Source organism: Phocoena sinus, chromosome 16 (assembly GCF_008692025.1).
Source record: "Phocoena sinus isolate mPhoSin1 chromosome 16, mPhoSin1.pri, whole genome shotgun sequence".
NCBI classification, from domain to species: domain Eukaryota; kingdom Metazoa; phylum Chordata; class Mammalia; order Artiodactyla; family Phocoenidae; genus Phocoena; species Phocoena sinus.
In genome coordinates this window covers 2,528,734-2,542,125 of record NC_045778.1, presented here as the reverse complement: position 1 = coordinate 2,542,125, position 13,392 = coordinate 2,528,734, and the positions used below count along the sequence as shown (strand labels likewise).

General features: G+C 58.1%; 1 protein-coding gene across 3 annotated transcripts in view; it reads right to left on the bottom strand.

Annotated features, from left to right (window-relative positions):
• Nucleotides 1-276: 276 nt before the first annotated feature.
• GALNT2 (polypeptide N-acetylgalactosaminyltransferase 2) overlaps nt 277-13,392 on the bottom strand; it is a 174,482-nt gene continuing 161,366 nt past the window's right edge. For 2 of the 3 annotated variants that reach the window (XM_032607354.1, XM_032607355.1), the window contains 3 exons: nt 13,370-13,392; nt 11,344-11,470; nt 6,107-7,211 (listed from right to left, as the gene is read on the bottom strand). The exon at nt 13,370-13,392 is cut by the window's right edge and continues 61 nt beyond it. In XM_032607354.1, the coding sequence (XP_032463245.1) occupies nt 6,501-7,211; nt 11,344-11,470; nt 13,370-13,392 (861 nt within the window). In that variant the 3' untranslated portion in view covers nt 6,107-6,500. Of the gene's footprint in view, nt 2,848-6,106; nt 7,212-11,343; nt 11,471-13,369 lie in introns of those variants that run through there. The other variant, XM_032607356.1, reaches the window with a different exon arrangement.

Genomic DNA, 13,392 nt, shown 5'->3' with positions numbered 1-13,392 from the left:
GGCCTGTGAGCCATGGCCGCTGAGCCTGCGCGTCCGGAGCCTGTGTTCCACAACGGGAGAGGCCACAACAGTGAGAGGCCCGCGTACCGCAAAAAAAAAAAAAAAAGAATAAACATCAAAAGGTGCAGCAGTAAAAGGTGAACGCATTTTAAAAGTGTGATCAGACATGGTAATCGAGCAGCACCCCTCTCCCAAGAGAGACCATAATCACAGCCCCCAAACACCAGTCAAGTCCATCCTATAAAGACCAAGAGGGACTGCAGCCGCCCGCAGAGCGTATCTATAAAGTATCTCCTCTTTATTTAAGTTAAACAATTTTCAAGGATGGTTTCCATCTATAAAATGGACGAAGTACAAGCTCTGTACAGCAGTTCTTTTTAAAAATCAACTGGAAAAAAAATTACCAAACTATATTTTGAATTTGCAAAACTTATCACAGATACCATCATTTTAGCTTTTATGAAGACATAAGAAAGACCAGCACAGAGAAGACAACTAACTTCGCCACGCTTTGCTCCAAGGGCTTTTAGGAAAGGATCTTTACTTGTAAAAACAAGAGTGGGAGAGGGGGACAGTCCCGATGACTAGAAAGTAATGCAGCCACAGTAAGTCACTTTGGCACACTGTGTCATGTAAACATAGCTCACCCAAGGGAGCCCTCCCAGCCCACCTCAGCTCACAATGCCCACGCCTGCCAAGGCCGCCAACCATACCACCTCAGGGATGGTGGAGCTGCCGCCCAAGGGCCCCGGGGGGACGCATCTCAATGGTACAAAGGTTGGTAAGACTTCTGGGTGGGGTGGAGGTGTGTGGGCAAAGAATTTGTCAAGAACCTGATTAAAATTTGTGCTACTTTAAAGCCAGATTTGTTTTCCGTCCATGGGATTTTTTTCCTAACAGTAGAAGTCGCCTGACAACGGAACCCAGGATCCGGGTGGCTGCTTCCTGCCCCACCTGTGCTCAGCAGCCTTGCACAGGTACCCAGGACTCTCCCTAACAGCCTACTGGTGGCCACGATCAGCCTCTGAGGATACAGTTGTGCCGAGTTAATCCTACTACGGCCTCCCGGTCCACCGAAGATACACCTGGTTGCTCGGCAGGGGGCAAAAAGACGCAGAGCAAGGTCACCCAGCCATGCCTCCAGGCCCAAGCCCACCATCATAAAGCAAACACGTGGGGGGCTTCTGCAGTGGAGGAAGAAAGACCAACGTCCCCTTTCCTAGAAGAAACAGGCAGGAGAGAGCGGCACTTGGTCAAGTGCTAACCTGGCAGAACTTTCCGGGGCCACTTCTCTGTGACCTCCCAGAGGGGCCTGAAGGAGTGCCCGTGTGACGCCTCTTGGACACTGGGCATCTGTGTGACGAAGTGCTGGGTGAGGGGGGTGCAGGAAGGCAGTGACCACGAGAGTGACCGGGGCGCCCCATGGGGTCTGCGGTTGGGCTACCCCTGCGTGTGTGCACCTCGGAGGCAAGGAGGGCTCTGCGGGGACACGCCTGGGTGTCAGGGCCGTGCCCAGGCCACTCTTCCTGCTTTACTGTTAGTTCACGACCGTCTTGTGGTTTATGCTGACCTGCACCTCCTAAGCCACAAAGCTCCCGTTTTGTGCCCCGAATCGTCAGCGTCATTGATCGGGTGTTGTTTGGTTTTCACTTTTCCTAACTCTTGACCGAAAGCCCCTGAGGCAGGCAGGACTGGGCCCAGGTGACCTTCACAGTGGTGCCAGCACACCAGGGTCCTCACCATGAGCCCAATGCTGCCTGGGAGAGCTTCCCACCGTCACTGGGAGCCGGCAGATTCTTGTTTACTCATTTTATCCTCAGAGAAAAGAAATCTAATTTACAAAGACCCAAAGCAATAATCTGTCAAATTAAGTAAACCATTCAGGGTTTACAGACACCAAGGGCACGAAAAGTGGATTCCGACACAGAGCATGACACGACTCCCAGCTGAAGCCAAACCGAGATGCCGCCGGGGTCCGGGCCTCGGGGCAGGGCTAGCCTCCCGGGGTGGCGGCCACAGCAGCACCTACCCACCTATAAGGCTCCGGGGGCGAAGGAGGCCCTTCCTCCCTCGGGCGCTGAAGGGCTCAGCCCCTCCTCCTGATGCTGTGATCTGCTTTGTGGACAACTTACAGGATGAGGGTAACCTACAGAAACCATAGGAACTGACCGTACATTCTTTCTTCATACATGTGTGTGTGCAGTGTCCCACCACAGCAAAGTTCATATCCAAAGAGAGCAGGTACGCCACGTGGAAGGGGGTCTGCACCGGGAAGACAGCTGGGAGGGCGGGGCAGGGCGAACGCCATGACGTGACCGTGACCGTGACCCGGATGGAAACCGGACGTGCTATCCGCGGATCCGAGTGGAGGTGGAGAGCTCCGCTCGCTGTGCTGCGGCCGCCGCCCCTTCCCTCCCAGTCCGGCCGCCCGCAGGCGTGGGGCTCCCGCATCCATCCGCGTGGTGCGGGGCGGGGAGAGGCGGCGGGGCCCGGGGTCGGGGTGGGCCAGCTCCCCCCTCCTCGCCGCCCCGGTGCCGCCCGCCCCGCGCCGAGGTCCTCCGACCTTCAGACCATGATGGAATACTGAGGTATATAGTTTCTCCGAAAGTTTAAGAAACAGAATCAATAACGTCGGGCTCGGTCGGGCTCGTCGTCGGGCCCGACGGCGCGGGAGGACGCGGGCGGCTCGCTCTACTGCTGCAGGTTGAGCGAGAACTTCCACTGCTGGGACAGCGCGGGGCCGCACACCTCCACGCTCAGGCCGCCGTTCTGCGCCCCGCGGCTGTCCAGACACAGGTTGCTGCCCACGTGCCGCAGCTTGGAATTGCCCTCGATCTGCTCCCATTTCTGCAAGAGACAGGAGAACACCTTACAGCAGGGGCGCCGCCAGGAGAGGGCACAGCGGGGCTGCTCTCAGGGTCTGCTGGCTGCACTCACCACAAGGTCTCTGACCAGGACGGACGGGCATCGCAGCAGCCCGGGTGAAACCACGCACCTCAGACTGGGACCTGAACCCACGCGGCTGGAACTCCAACCCGGCCAAAACCCACAGGCTTCCCGCTGAGATTACACTTCCCTCCTCAGGGTCTTGATGTCTCATCGCAGAAAGAATTCAGCGAGAGACAAAGTGATAGATAGGTAAGAAGTGGATTTATTTAGAGAGACACACACTCCACAGACAGCGTGGGCCACCTCAGAAGGCGAGAGTGGCACCAGGGTCTGGGGTTGTCTGTTTTTATAGGGGTGGTCATTTCACAGGCTAATGAGTGGTGAGAGTAGTCCAGCTGTTTGGGGAAGGGGCGGGGATTTCCAGGAACTGGGCCGCCGCCCTCTTTTTGACCCTTGTGGTCGCTCTTGGAACTGTCATGGCGCCTGTGGGTGTGTCATTTAGCTTGCTGATGTGTTACTGTGAGCGCATACTGGGGCTCAAGGTCTAGTGGAAGTCGACTCGTCCGTCATCTTGGACCCATCTGGTTCTTATCAGTTTATGTCGTGTCCTCGGGCTATGTCATTCTTTCAAAGGTTGTGCCCTGCCCCCTTCCCTCCTGTTTCACGGGGACAAAACAGGGTCCGCTGAGGGCCCAGGAAGAAACCAGCACTCTCCGCTTAGTTTGCAGCCCCAAACCTCCTCTCCGGGCCCTGCTGGAGACCGCTTCCCTGCCCCATCCTTCCCCCTCTTCGGGCACCTCCTCGACCAAGCCCCATGCTTGGGCCCCTGCCCCTCCTCGGTCTTAAGGACTCGACACACGGGGGAATTTCCTGCAGAGACTTGGCATTCTTTCACAAGACGGCCTCATCTGCGGATATTTCCCCTCGAGGAAGCAGCCACAGGAACCAGGGCAGCTCCAGGAGGGACCAGGCTGCCTGCCCCTGGCTGTTGAAAGCAGCCCTGCTGAGGCCGGTGCCGGGCCCGGGCCCCTCAGCGTGCCCGCGTACACGCAGGGCCTCGTGCTGCGCCAGAGGGATGGGGTGAGGCCAATGGGAGGGAAAGGGATGCTTGTGTGGACAGAATGCCGTGCTGTGGAGACCACCTCTTCACTGTCTGTCTCTGCACCCTCTCCACCCTGGCGGCTGTGGAAGCCTGTCTCAGCTACCCTAAGTCCCCGAGCGCTACCTGCCGAGTTCTGCGTGTGCCACCCGTACAGTCCAGGGCGTAGCGCCTTTGTACGCCTGTGGGTACGCACCTGTGCCCCACTAAACCCAAACCGGCCAGGCAAAGAAGCGAACAGGCCCACAGCCCAGCCGTGGGAAACCTGAGGGCCTCTCATGTTGTTTATCCCCATGTAAAAATCTCAAATGTCTGTTCTTTACAAAAAAAAAAAAAAAAAAAAAAAAAAGAACATGCTTTTTTTCTTACATAAGCTCTCCCTTCATTAATGCAGTCTGTGATTCTAGTTAATTTTTTACACTATGCACAGAAGCTCCCTTCCGTTGGTATTTTTGCAAATCCTTTGGACGTCGTGGAATTACATTTTCTTACTCTTGCTTTCCTTTCCCCCTTGACTCTGCAAATGCACACCTAACACAAACACACAGATGTGCCTGGAAAGCCAATGTTCCAACTGGCAAGAGGAGTGCAGCTTTGAGACAGAACCAGCCGAGAAGCCTCCTCTCAAAGGGCAAGTGAATGAGGTGCAAAGGAGGCAAAGCAAGGCAGGGAGGGGCCCTGCAAGGACACCCCCGTGGGGACCCTGGGCCGCTTGTGAAGCCAGCCTGCCGGCCTGGAGTTTCTACCAACAGTGAAACGCAGCGCAATCCGATGGGCACAGGGAGAGGGGCTGCCCGTCACCTCCTCCTTCATTCCTGTTCCCTCTTTGCTGCCATTCCTCCCGCGCTGTCATACGCTGCCAACATCCACGTGTCACTGAGTGGCCAGGGCTTGCCTGACAAAGAATCTGGAATGGGTGAACTTGGACTCCGTTCCCTGGGGAGCGCTGCCTGTGTCACAGCGTCAGCCAGGTGGAAGGCCTCAACAACGCCCAAACCCCAGCTCCGTCCGTGGGAGGCGGCCTCGGCAGCCCGGAGCCCTGGGCCCAGACGGCTGTGGTGGGGTGGGCAGATTCCCAGATGCAGAGGCTCTACTGAAAGGGCCACATCTTCTCTACCAGGCAAGGAAGGGCTCGGGGTTGACAGTTTAAGAGATCCCCACTTATGTTCACCACACACCCAGAAGAGCTCACTGTGTGCAGGCCTTTCTCCCTCTTAATGACGTGAGCCTTTCAGGGTGAGAGCCAGACGGTGGCAGGAACACGTCAGCCCTTGACGTACAGCAAGCTCTCACTAAAGAAGACCCCTCCAGAGATGGAGCATCTGTCTGTTCTTAACAAAGGTTTGGAGCCCAGATAAAGCCATCACCTTATCCCTCCTTTACCCTGGACGCCGCTGCCTTTACAGCCGGGGCAGGGCACCTGGCCCAGCACCATGCTCACCCGACGCAGGTCCCAGGAGGTTGGGGCTGGGGACAGTGGCCTCCGTGTTTACCAGCCCCTCTCCTTCTCACTCGGGTGCCACAGCAGTCAACACAGATGGGCATTTAGGGACCTGCTGGTGTTCTGCAGAGCAGGGCGGGGGGCACCTGGAAGCAGGCGGTGGGGGGCGGGGACAGAGGAGAGACGGCCCTTTTCAAGTGTTTCCTGACGACTGGGCTCCAAGCAAGGGACCTTGGTGTGGGCCTCGGTGCTCCTGGGGGACCCTGGAGAGGACCCCAGGCTCTGGGCCTCAGCTTCCCTTCTGTGAAAGGAGTGGTGGGTGGGAAGCCCACGTGGGCTCCCGGCTCCAGCCAGCCCCAGGCCTCAGTTTCCCCAGACCCGTGAGTCTCGTGAGGAGGGACGGAAGAGGACAAGCCCGGCTCCCCGTGTGGGCACGCGGGAAAGTCCTTTGGGGGTTGCACTAGCCACTCCCCCTAGGCCCAAGAAAGGCTCTGCCCCCAAGGTACCCTCAGGGCGCAGGTCAGAGAAAACTGGCCACAGAGGTAAACATAGGTTCTGAAGCGTTTGGAAAAAAGTAACACGAGTGTGCGTGTAACGTCTCATCCAGTTGCACCTTAATCGTTTACAATTTGTAAACTTAAAAAGGAAAAATACTTAATGAAAAAACAAAAACACGCGGAATTTCTCTTTAATATGGCCAGTGGTGTGGGGAAGAGAATGAGAACATAATCGGAAATAAGCCACAGCAGGCCTCTGGCTTCAGAAATAAAGGCCGCTTTATATATATTTTTATAAAATATAGGTCTCCCTTTCGGGCTTGGGGGGTTCAACAGCAATGGAAGTGAACCGGGGTGAGACACCTCCTCTGGAGACAGTATCATGAACCTCAACACCTTTTCTAGGCTGGTTTGTAGGTCAGTGTTTCATTAACTTCTCGTGAGTGAAGTCAAACATTTTCATTTTTAAAGCAAAGCTGAACTCTGGCTGGCTCGGGCCAGCACCGCTCCTGGTGGGGTGCACTGGCTGGGCTGCACCAGCTACAGAGAAGCCAGGGGCCAGAGACACCGCTGGTCACCCCACCCCCTCCTGGACCAGGGGTCTGTGCCTCCACGCAGGGGTCGGTGGCGTGCTGACCCACGCACACTGGCCACCAGCATCCCCGTCCCTTGGGTGCTCTCGGGCATCACCAGACAGAGCCTTTCTGGGCGCAGCACCCACAGCTGGGCACGAGGGCCGCGTCTGAGGAAAGGCCCCGCCCGGCTCAGCTGGCCGCCAGGGTGAGGGGAGCCGCCTCTGGTGTTGGGACCACCCCCTGCCCCAGTGCCCAGCCTGGGAGGCCCTTACAGACCCGCGCAGGAGCTGAACACGCAGCCTCAAAGCACAGCCCTGCCTCTGCCGCCTGTTAGAGGACAGACCAAACATAAACAGATGGATGCAAGCGGGGAGGAATAATAACCAGGACGGTAACCTCCCGGCAGAAGGACCAGCCCGCGCCCTGCGCCCCTCAGGCATCCCAGCGCTCGCCAGGGGCTCCACGCGGGGACGCAGAACAGCGCTCGTCAAGAGGTGCCGCCTGTGAACACCCAGCGTCCCCGCTGTGATCCAGGCCCTGGGGGGACAGGGGAGCTGGGCCTGCTGGGCTGGTCCCCGGCCGGCACCTACCTGCCGGCTGTCGTTCTCCCGGCAGCCCTGCAGCTTTATGAGGGAGCCAGGCGCCCGGTCCACCACGGTCAGGCACAAGTCCATGTGCTTCACCGACTTCTCCTTTGTCAGGGCCCACTCCTGCAACACAAAGCCAAGGTCAGGGCTTGGCCCGCGGGGCTGCGGGGTGAAGGACGCAACAAGGAAGGGCCCCAGAGGGGACGGCACGCGGGGAACAGGCTTCAGAAGCCCTGACCAGCTCAGGGCCAACAAAGGAGTTTGTGCCTGAGAGCAAGTCTCCAGCCGGGGGTGTTGGGGAGCTTCATAACTAACTGAGCACTCGGCCAACAGTAGTAAGAACTTAAGCCCAAACACAGGTGAGAGCTCCACACCCCATCTCCCATCATGAACCGCGGGCTGTGAACACTGCAGCTCCAGCTTGGCTACCCACAAGGCGGACAGTTCAGGGTCAACATTTCCTTGGAATGACTGCCCCGACACGGGTGTGGTTTGGAAACAGCACTTATGACTGTGGCTTGTCACGTGTGAAGTTCTAAACCACGTGCCTCATCACTGAGCACTAAACTGGCCTACCGATGCTCGGGAAGCTCCGTGAGGTCCCCAGGAATGGACCCAGGTATTGTACCCTGGGTGCCTATGATGTGCCTGGCACTGTTTTAAGCCCTTTCAACAGCAGCCCTATGAGAAGCTATTATCATCTCCATTTTACAGATGAGAAAACTGAGCCAGAGAGGGCTGAAATAACTTGCCTATGATCTTAAAAAATAGACACACGTCCCTTAAGAGCTGAGAGCGGAACTACGTATTCTGAACACTAAACAAAAGCGTCTGAAAGGGCAGGAGGCCGGGGAGGGGACACGATGGGTGAGTGGGGTCACAGGGTGAAAGGCGGGAGAGGAGGTAGGGAGCCTGCTCTTGGCAGGGCTATGGCGGAGACAGGAGGGTGAGGCTTCTGACCGGCACTCGAGGACTTGACCCTTGCAAAGGGATAAAACCCACGTGAGCCCTCAGGATCTAGAAGCAGCGAGGCCTCTTCCAACTCAGAATCCCACAGGGGGTGCCCTCCCCATGCCCCGCTTGTGCTGGACATCCAGGAAAGCTGCTGCAAGTCATCTGTCCATCCGTCTGTCCGTTCATCCACCCAGTGACTGTCCGCTGAGCGCCTGCAATGACTCAGACTCCTGGCAGCGATCACACAGGCCAGGCCCTGCCCGCTGGAGGCTTCCTCCCGCGTGGGAGAGCGGGTATCACACCAGTGCTTGTGTCATGTAACTTTAGGCACGATTAAGTGCTAGGGAGACGTTGTTTTTCTTGTTTCTGTCCTCAGGGGACAGAGCTAAGGGCAGGAATACAGAACGTTCTGAGAAGCCTCACTGCTCAGTACCCGAATCGCCTTGGAGCAGATGCTCTGCTACCAAGAAAGCATTAACTGCAGGTTCTTATGACTCATCAATTTTATACACATCAGTGCATACATGTCAAAAAAACAACTCATACTAAAACTTTCTTTCGGTTATTTGTATGGAAATATGTTCATATAAATGTTTCAGACATTACATGAAATTTCTAAAAATCTTATATGTTCTGTTCTGGCATAATGTTAGAAGTCATAATTCTAGTTTTTACTTTAAAATGTATACCTCAGAAATAACTAAATTTCCTTGTCAATTGCATTATTATGAACTTTCATCAAATCTTAAAAGAAGAAAGCATTAACACCTGGAGGCCACACGCGCACCCCTCCCCCAGCCAGCGGTGAGACACAGGTCCAGCTGGGAGCGGTGGGCTCGGGCCACTGTCCAGGAGAGGAAGGGCAAGCCCCTTGGCCTGTGGGCAGGCTTCCTTGTCCCCTAACAGGGAGTCAGACTGGGCAGTCCCCTCAGCTTCAACTTTCTCACCTTTTTCTTTTTTTTCACGGGGCCAGCCGCTCCGCGGCATGTGGGATCCTCCAGGACCGGGGCACGAACCCGTGTCCCCTGCATCGGCAGGTGGACTCTCAACCACCGCGCCACCAGGGAAGCCCTCTCACCTTTTAATTAGGGTTTCTCCAAGCGTACTCTGTGAGGAATTCTATGAAAAGCTGGTTCTAGGTCAAGTAAATTAGGGAAACACTGCATTTGGACCCCGCATCTCTCTTGCAGATTCACTAGTAGCCTACCAAAGGCTCTGAAAGGTCCTGCCCGGTCTATTTTCCACCGTTGCCCAAACTCGGACGCCCTGTGCACACCTGTGCACACCTGTGTCCACCTGTCCCTTGGGGCTCTTGGCTCTGAGTCTGCAGTGCCTTGTCAGAAGGGCCACATGCCGGGCCCTGAGGGTTGGTTCCAATCTTCCACAATGTTGTCCTTCCACAGGGGGGTGGGGTGGAAGGGGGTGCTTTCAAAGCACCACCAGGTACCACAGAGGTCCCAGGAAGGAGCAGACCATCTGTGTGATCCAGTGACAAAAAGACCCCGTCCCCACTTGGGTAAGAGGAGTGATGGGTGGGATGACTCTGTACGGAGAGGGGTTTTCGGTTGTTCTTGGAAGCAGGTGTTGTAAGGTATTGCGGGGGTGCTGATGCCCAGTGAAAGCTCACGTCTGAATGTTGCTACAACCTCGCTATGGCGTGCTTCACTATTTTAAAGCAGGCTTTACACTGAATTCCAGAGAAACGAGCTCAGCTCTGCGAACAGCAGAGAGAGCTGCACTTTCTTCTTCTGGCGCATTTCAGTGATCGGAATTTGCAAACTAAAGGGCACGAATATTTAAGAAACGCTCTTTTGAGCTGCCACTCTTAAAGTTCCCCGTTTCCTGTGTGTCTGCTGAGGCCCAGCCAGAAACCACATGACACACCTTTTTCTTCCGGAGCATGGGCCCAATTTACCGTAAGAAAATGCCGTTTACCCCTCGCTTCTCATCCCCGGGACCCACTTGCCCTCAGTTAGACGGGACTCGCTCTGGAAGGTTCGCGAGGGTACCACCTGGCGCAGCCGCTGCGGCCCTGGCTTCCTACCTTCACAGGATGCTTCCCCGGGGCCCCAGCCGCGCGTGGCTAAGCGAATTACAGTCAAACAAAGTGAGAACTGTACATCCCGTCACACTCGCCACCCACAGGTGGCTGGTGGCTACTGTGCTGGGTGGTGCAGATCTAGAACATTCTTGCCAGCACACAAAGGACCGCTGGGCGGCCTGATCTCGGAAGTGGCTCGCTGGCCCAGACTGGTCCTCGGGGGACGGCGGGGCTGGAAGCGGCGCACCGCCTCGCTGTGACCTGCCCCTGCATCCTTCCTGCTGGGAAGCCCTCCTGCCCAGCACTCACGTGGGGTCACCCACCCTGGGGGCTTTCAAATACCCTGATGCTCTCTGACCCCAGACTCATGAAATTAGGCTATCCGGGTGGGGGACCTGGGACCCGTGTTTCCCAGAAGCTCTTCGGCTCTTCCGCCGAGAGCCAGGGAGGTCATCTGCCTGGGACAGCGGCCAGAGCCGGCTGGGGGCTGCCCCCTCCCTGTGCTTCGCTTGTCTAATCCACCAGGCCTGGGCCATGCCGTGCAGCTGCGAAGACAGCACCACCAAGAGACAGGAGGCCAAGAGTCCGGGGCTGCCGTCTGCTAGGATGCTCCTTGGGAGGATGGGGTCAGCCAACTTCACACAAAGGCAGGCGCCCTTTTGAAACGGTTCTATTTAAAGGAGGCTCTGGGATACACTGAGTTAAACAGCCTTTGTTTAAAATGGCCACCCCCCCGCCCCGAGTAGATGAGCGTTCCCAGCATCACCCGGCCATTTTCAGGCACGAGGCCCTCATTTTACCAAATACCTGTTACTGTCTCACGGGAAAAGCACCTTCTAGAGCCCTGTTCTTCTGGGACACACAGGCCACGGCTGGGCCTGTCAAGCCCTCACTTACCTCCCTCCTTTTCCACGAGGACCGAGGGGGTGGGCGTTTCAGATCTAAGCTTCTATCATCTAATAGCAGCCCTGGCGGCCGTGGTTAAGCGTCTGTGAGCAGGGACACGGGCAGGTGCAGACGCGGACAGGGGCCCTGGGAGGAGCACACGGCCAGGCAGGACAGAGGGGGCAGGAAGGCGATGGGGAGGGGGGCCACATGGCCCTGCAGCCGCAGACAAGCCCGCCCGAGGCGGAAGGCAGTTCCAGGAGGATGTCCCCTCTGGCCCCGAGGCCGGCTGTGAGGGGGCAGCCATCGCAGGAGGAGGGTGGCAGTGGGCCATATGGCCTCGGGCCCCCTTCCCTGGTGCCCCCGTGCACATACCTGGTTCCCCCCAGCGTTGTGACACTCATAAACTCCGACGACGCCGTCAGCAAAGTGTCCCAAAGTGTCCAGGCAGTTGGTCCCCTGCTGCAAGGCCCCAAAAGCTATATCCTGGTGGTCGGGAACCCTGGAGCCAAGGAGAGAGTCACTCGCTGGGCTCGAGGGCCGCAGGCTCCGTGCCTGCCCCCCACCCCGCCCCGTGCTCAGAGCCCTTGCCTCACGACGGGGCCGGGCGGCAAGAAGGCTGCCACCAGGCCACGTGCGCCCAGCGCAGGCCTGGCCGTGCCCCGAGACAGCACGGCTCTGAGCCTCTCGACTCCTAACCCTAAGTGCAGGTTTTAAGTCTAAGCATTCTTTCTATCTCGTACCAGGGACAGTTTTCGGGAAAGAAAAAGCCCCTTGTCTCGTCAGGGTTAGCTGTTGACAGGCATTTAGGAAAGCAGTTAATGTGGTCAGATCCTGCTGCCTGGAACTTTCCAGTAGACTCAGGATTGGCCTTTACCTAATAGAGGGAAGACCACAGGTGGGTCTGTCGGGTGGCCTCGTATAAACAGGGTAAGGCAGCACAATGGGGGGACGGGGCAGGCTTCGAGCCCGGGCCCCGCCCTGGCCGCGGACCAGCCGTGCGCCGGTCAGGCGCATCCTCTCCAGCCCCGTGCCCCCTTCGCACGGTCCTTCCCCGCAGGGCCGCCGCGAGAGCCGTGGGGCACCGCACCCCGGCACTCAGCGCAGGGCCGGGCCCGCAGGAAGCAGGCAGTGGACGGCAGCAGGTGTCGCTGACACACGCGAACATCAGGCTGGCGCCCCCCTTGCCTGGCACGGACGGGGCAGCAGGTCCACCCACCGCCGTGGCGTGAACGCTTGAGATGTGGTCTCAGGTGGTGCAGGGCCCAAAGTCGCCCCAAATCACAGGGGACCTCAGGGCGAAAATGTGCTTTAATGTCACCGCATGGGGCGTCTCGTCACCAAGTCACAGGCCACCGTGACAGCAAAAGCGAAGTGGGCGCCGTTAGGGGCTAGAGCCCACTGCTGTGAAGCCCCTGGCCGACCAGGGGAGAGGCAACGGCCAGGGGCACCCCACGGGTGATGTCCTTCCCCTCGGGGCATGGGGCGCACGGCTTCCCTTTAAAAGCACAGGGAGCCAAAGAGCGACGGGAGTGAACAGCAGGGGACAGGCCGCGGGACCCGACTCTCAAATCTCTGCGACAAGGGCTCTCAAGGGCCCGTCAGCACACCAGAGGATGGTGGTGACTCCTGCAGTCACAGACCCCATGCTCGAGACACGTGACCTGCTATAAGGTGCGCTGGAATATTCGGAAAAAGGAATGTGCCACTTGGAGGCAAAACCCGTAAACCCGTCCAGCAAGCCCTTTAAGAAGAGGAAGTTCAGGTGCAGCCTGAAGCCCGCAGACCGGCAGGTCTTCCGAGCGCTCCCTCAGGCCTCGAGCGGGCAGTCCTTTAAAAGGACAGGCCAGGTGTAGAGGGCAGCTCAGGAGTATTTGTGTCATCAGTCCTCGTGGAGGGGAGCAGGGGGCCAGCGTCGTCACTCCCGTGACACGTGAGGTCAAAACCAGCCTGGAGGAGGGGGCACCCCGGGCAGGCCATCCTCTGGGCCTCTGCCGGGCATCGTCACCCGCTGGCCCACAGGCGGGGAGGGGATGGAGCTGGTTTAGCCTGGGGTCTCCAGGGCAAGAGGAGCCGGGAGGGTGAGGTCCGGGCCGGGAGGACCTGAGGGCTGGAGGCACAGGGCACCCCTCGGGAGGCTGGGGGCTGCCTCTCTGGCCACTCACGGAACCCCGTCATCTCGCCAGGGGGATGAGCTACATGAACTGACACCTGGGAGGGTTTCCAGGTCTGTGAGGAACGGGGCGGGGGGCCTGGAGAGCAGCTGTTCAGGGAGCCTGTCCTCGGGGGGCCTGGGGACAGCGCTGGGGCCCCGCTCCCAGCCTCTCGCCCCGAGCATGGTCTGCACTCCACCACCTCCAGGCCCCGCGCCCACTGGCAGAGCCCAGCCCCGGGGCCTCACCTTAGCTCTGGGTAGACATTTTC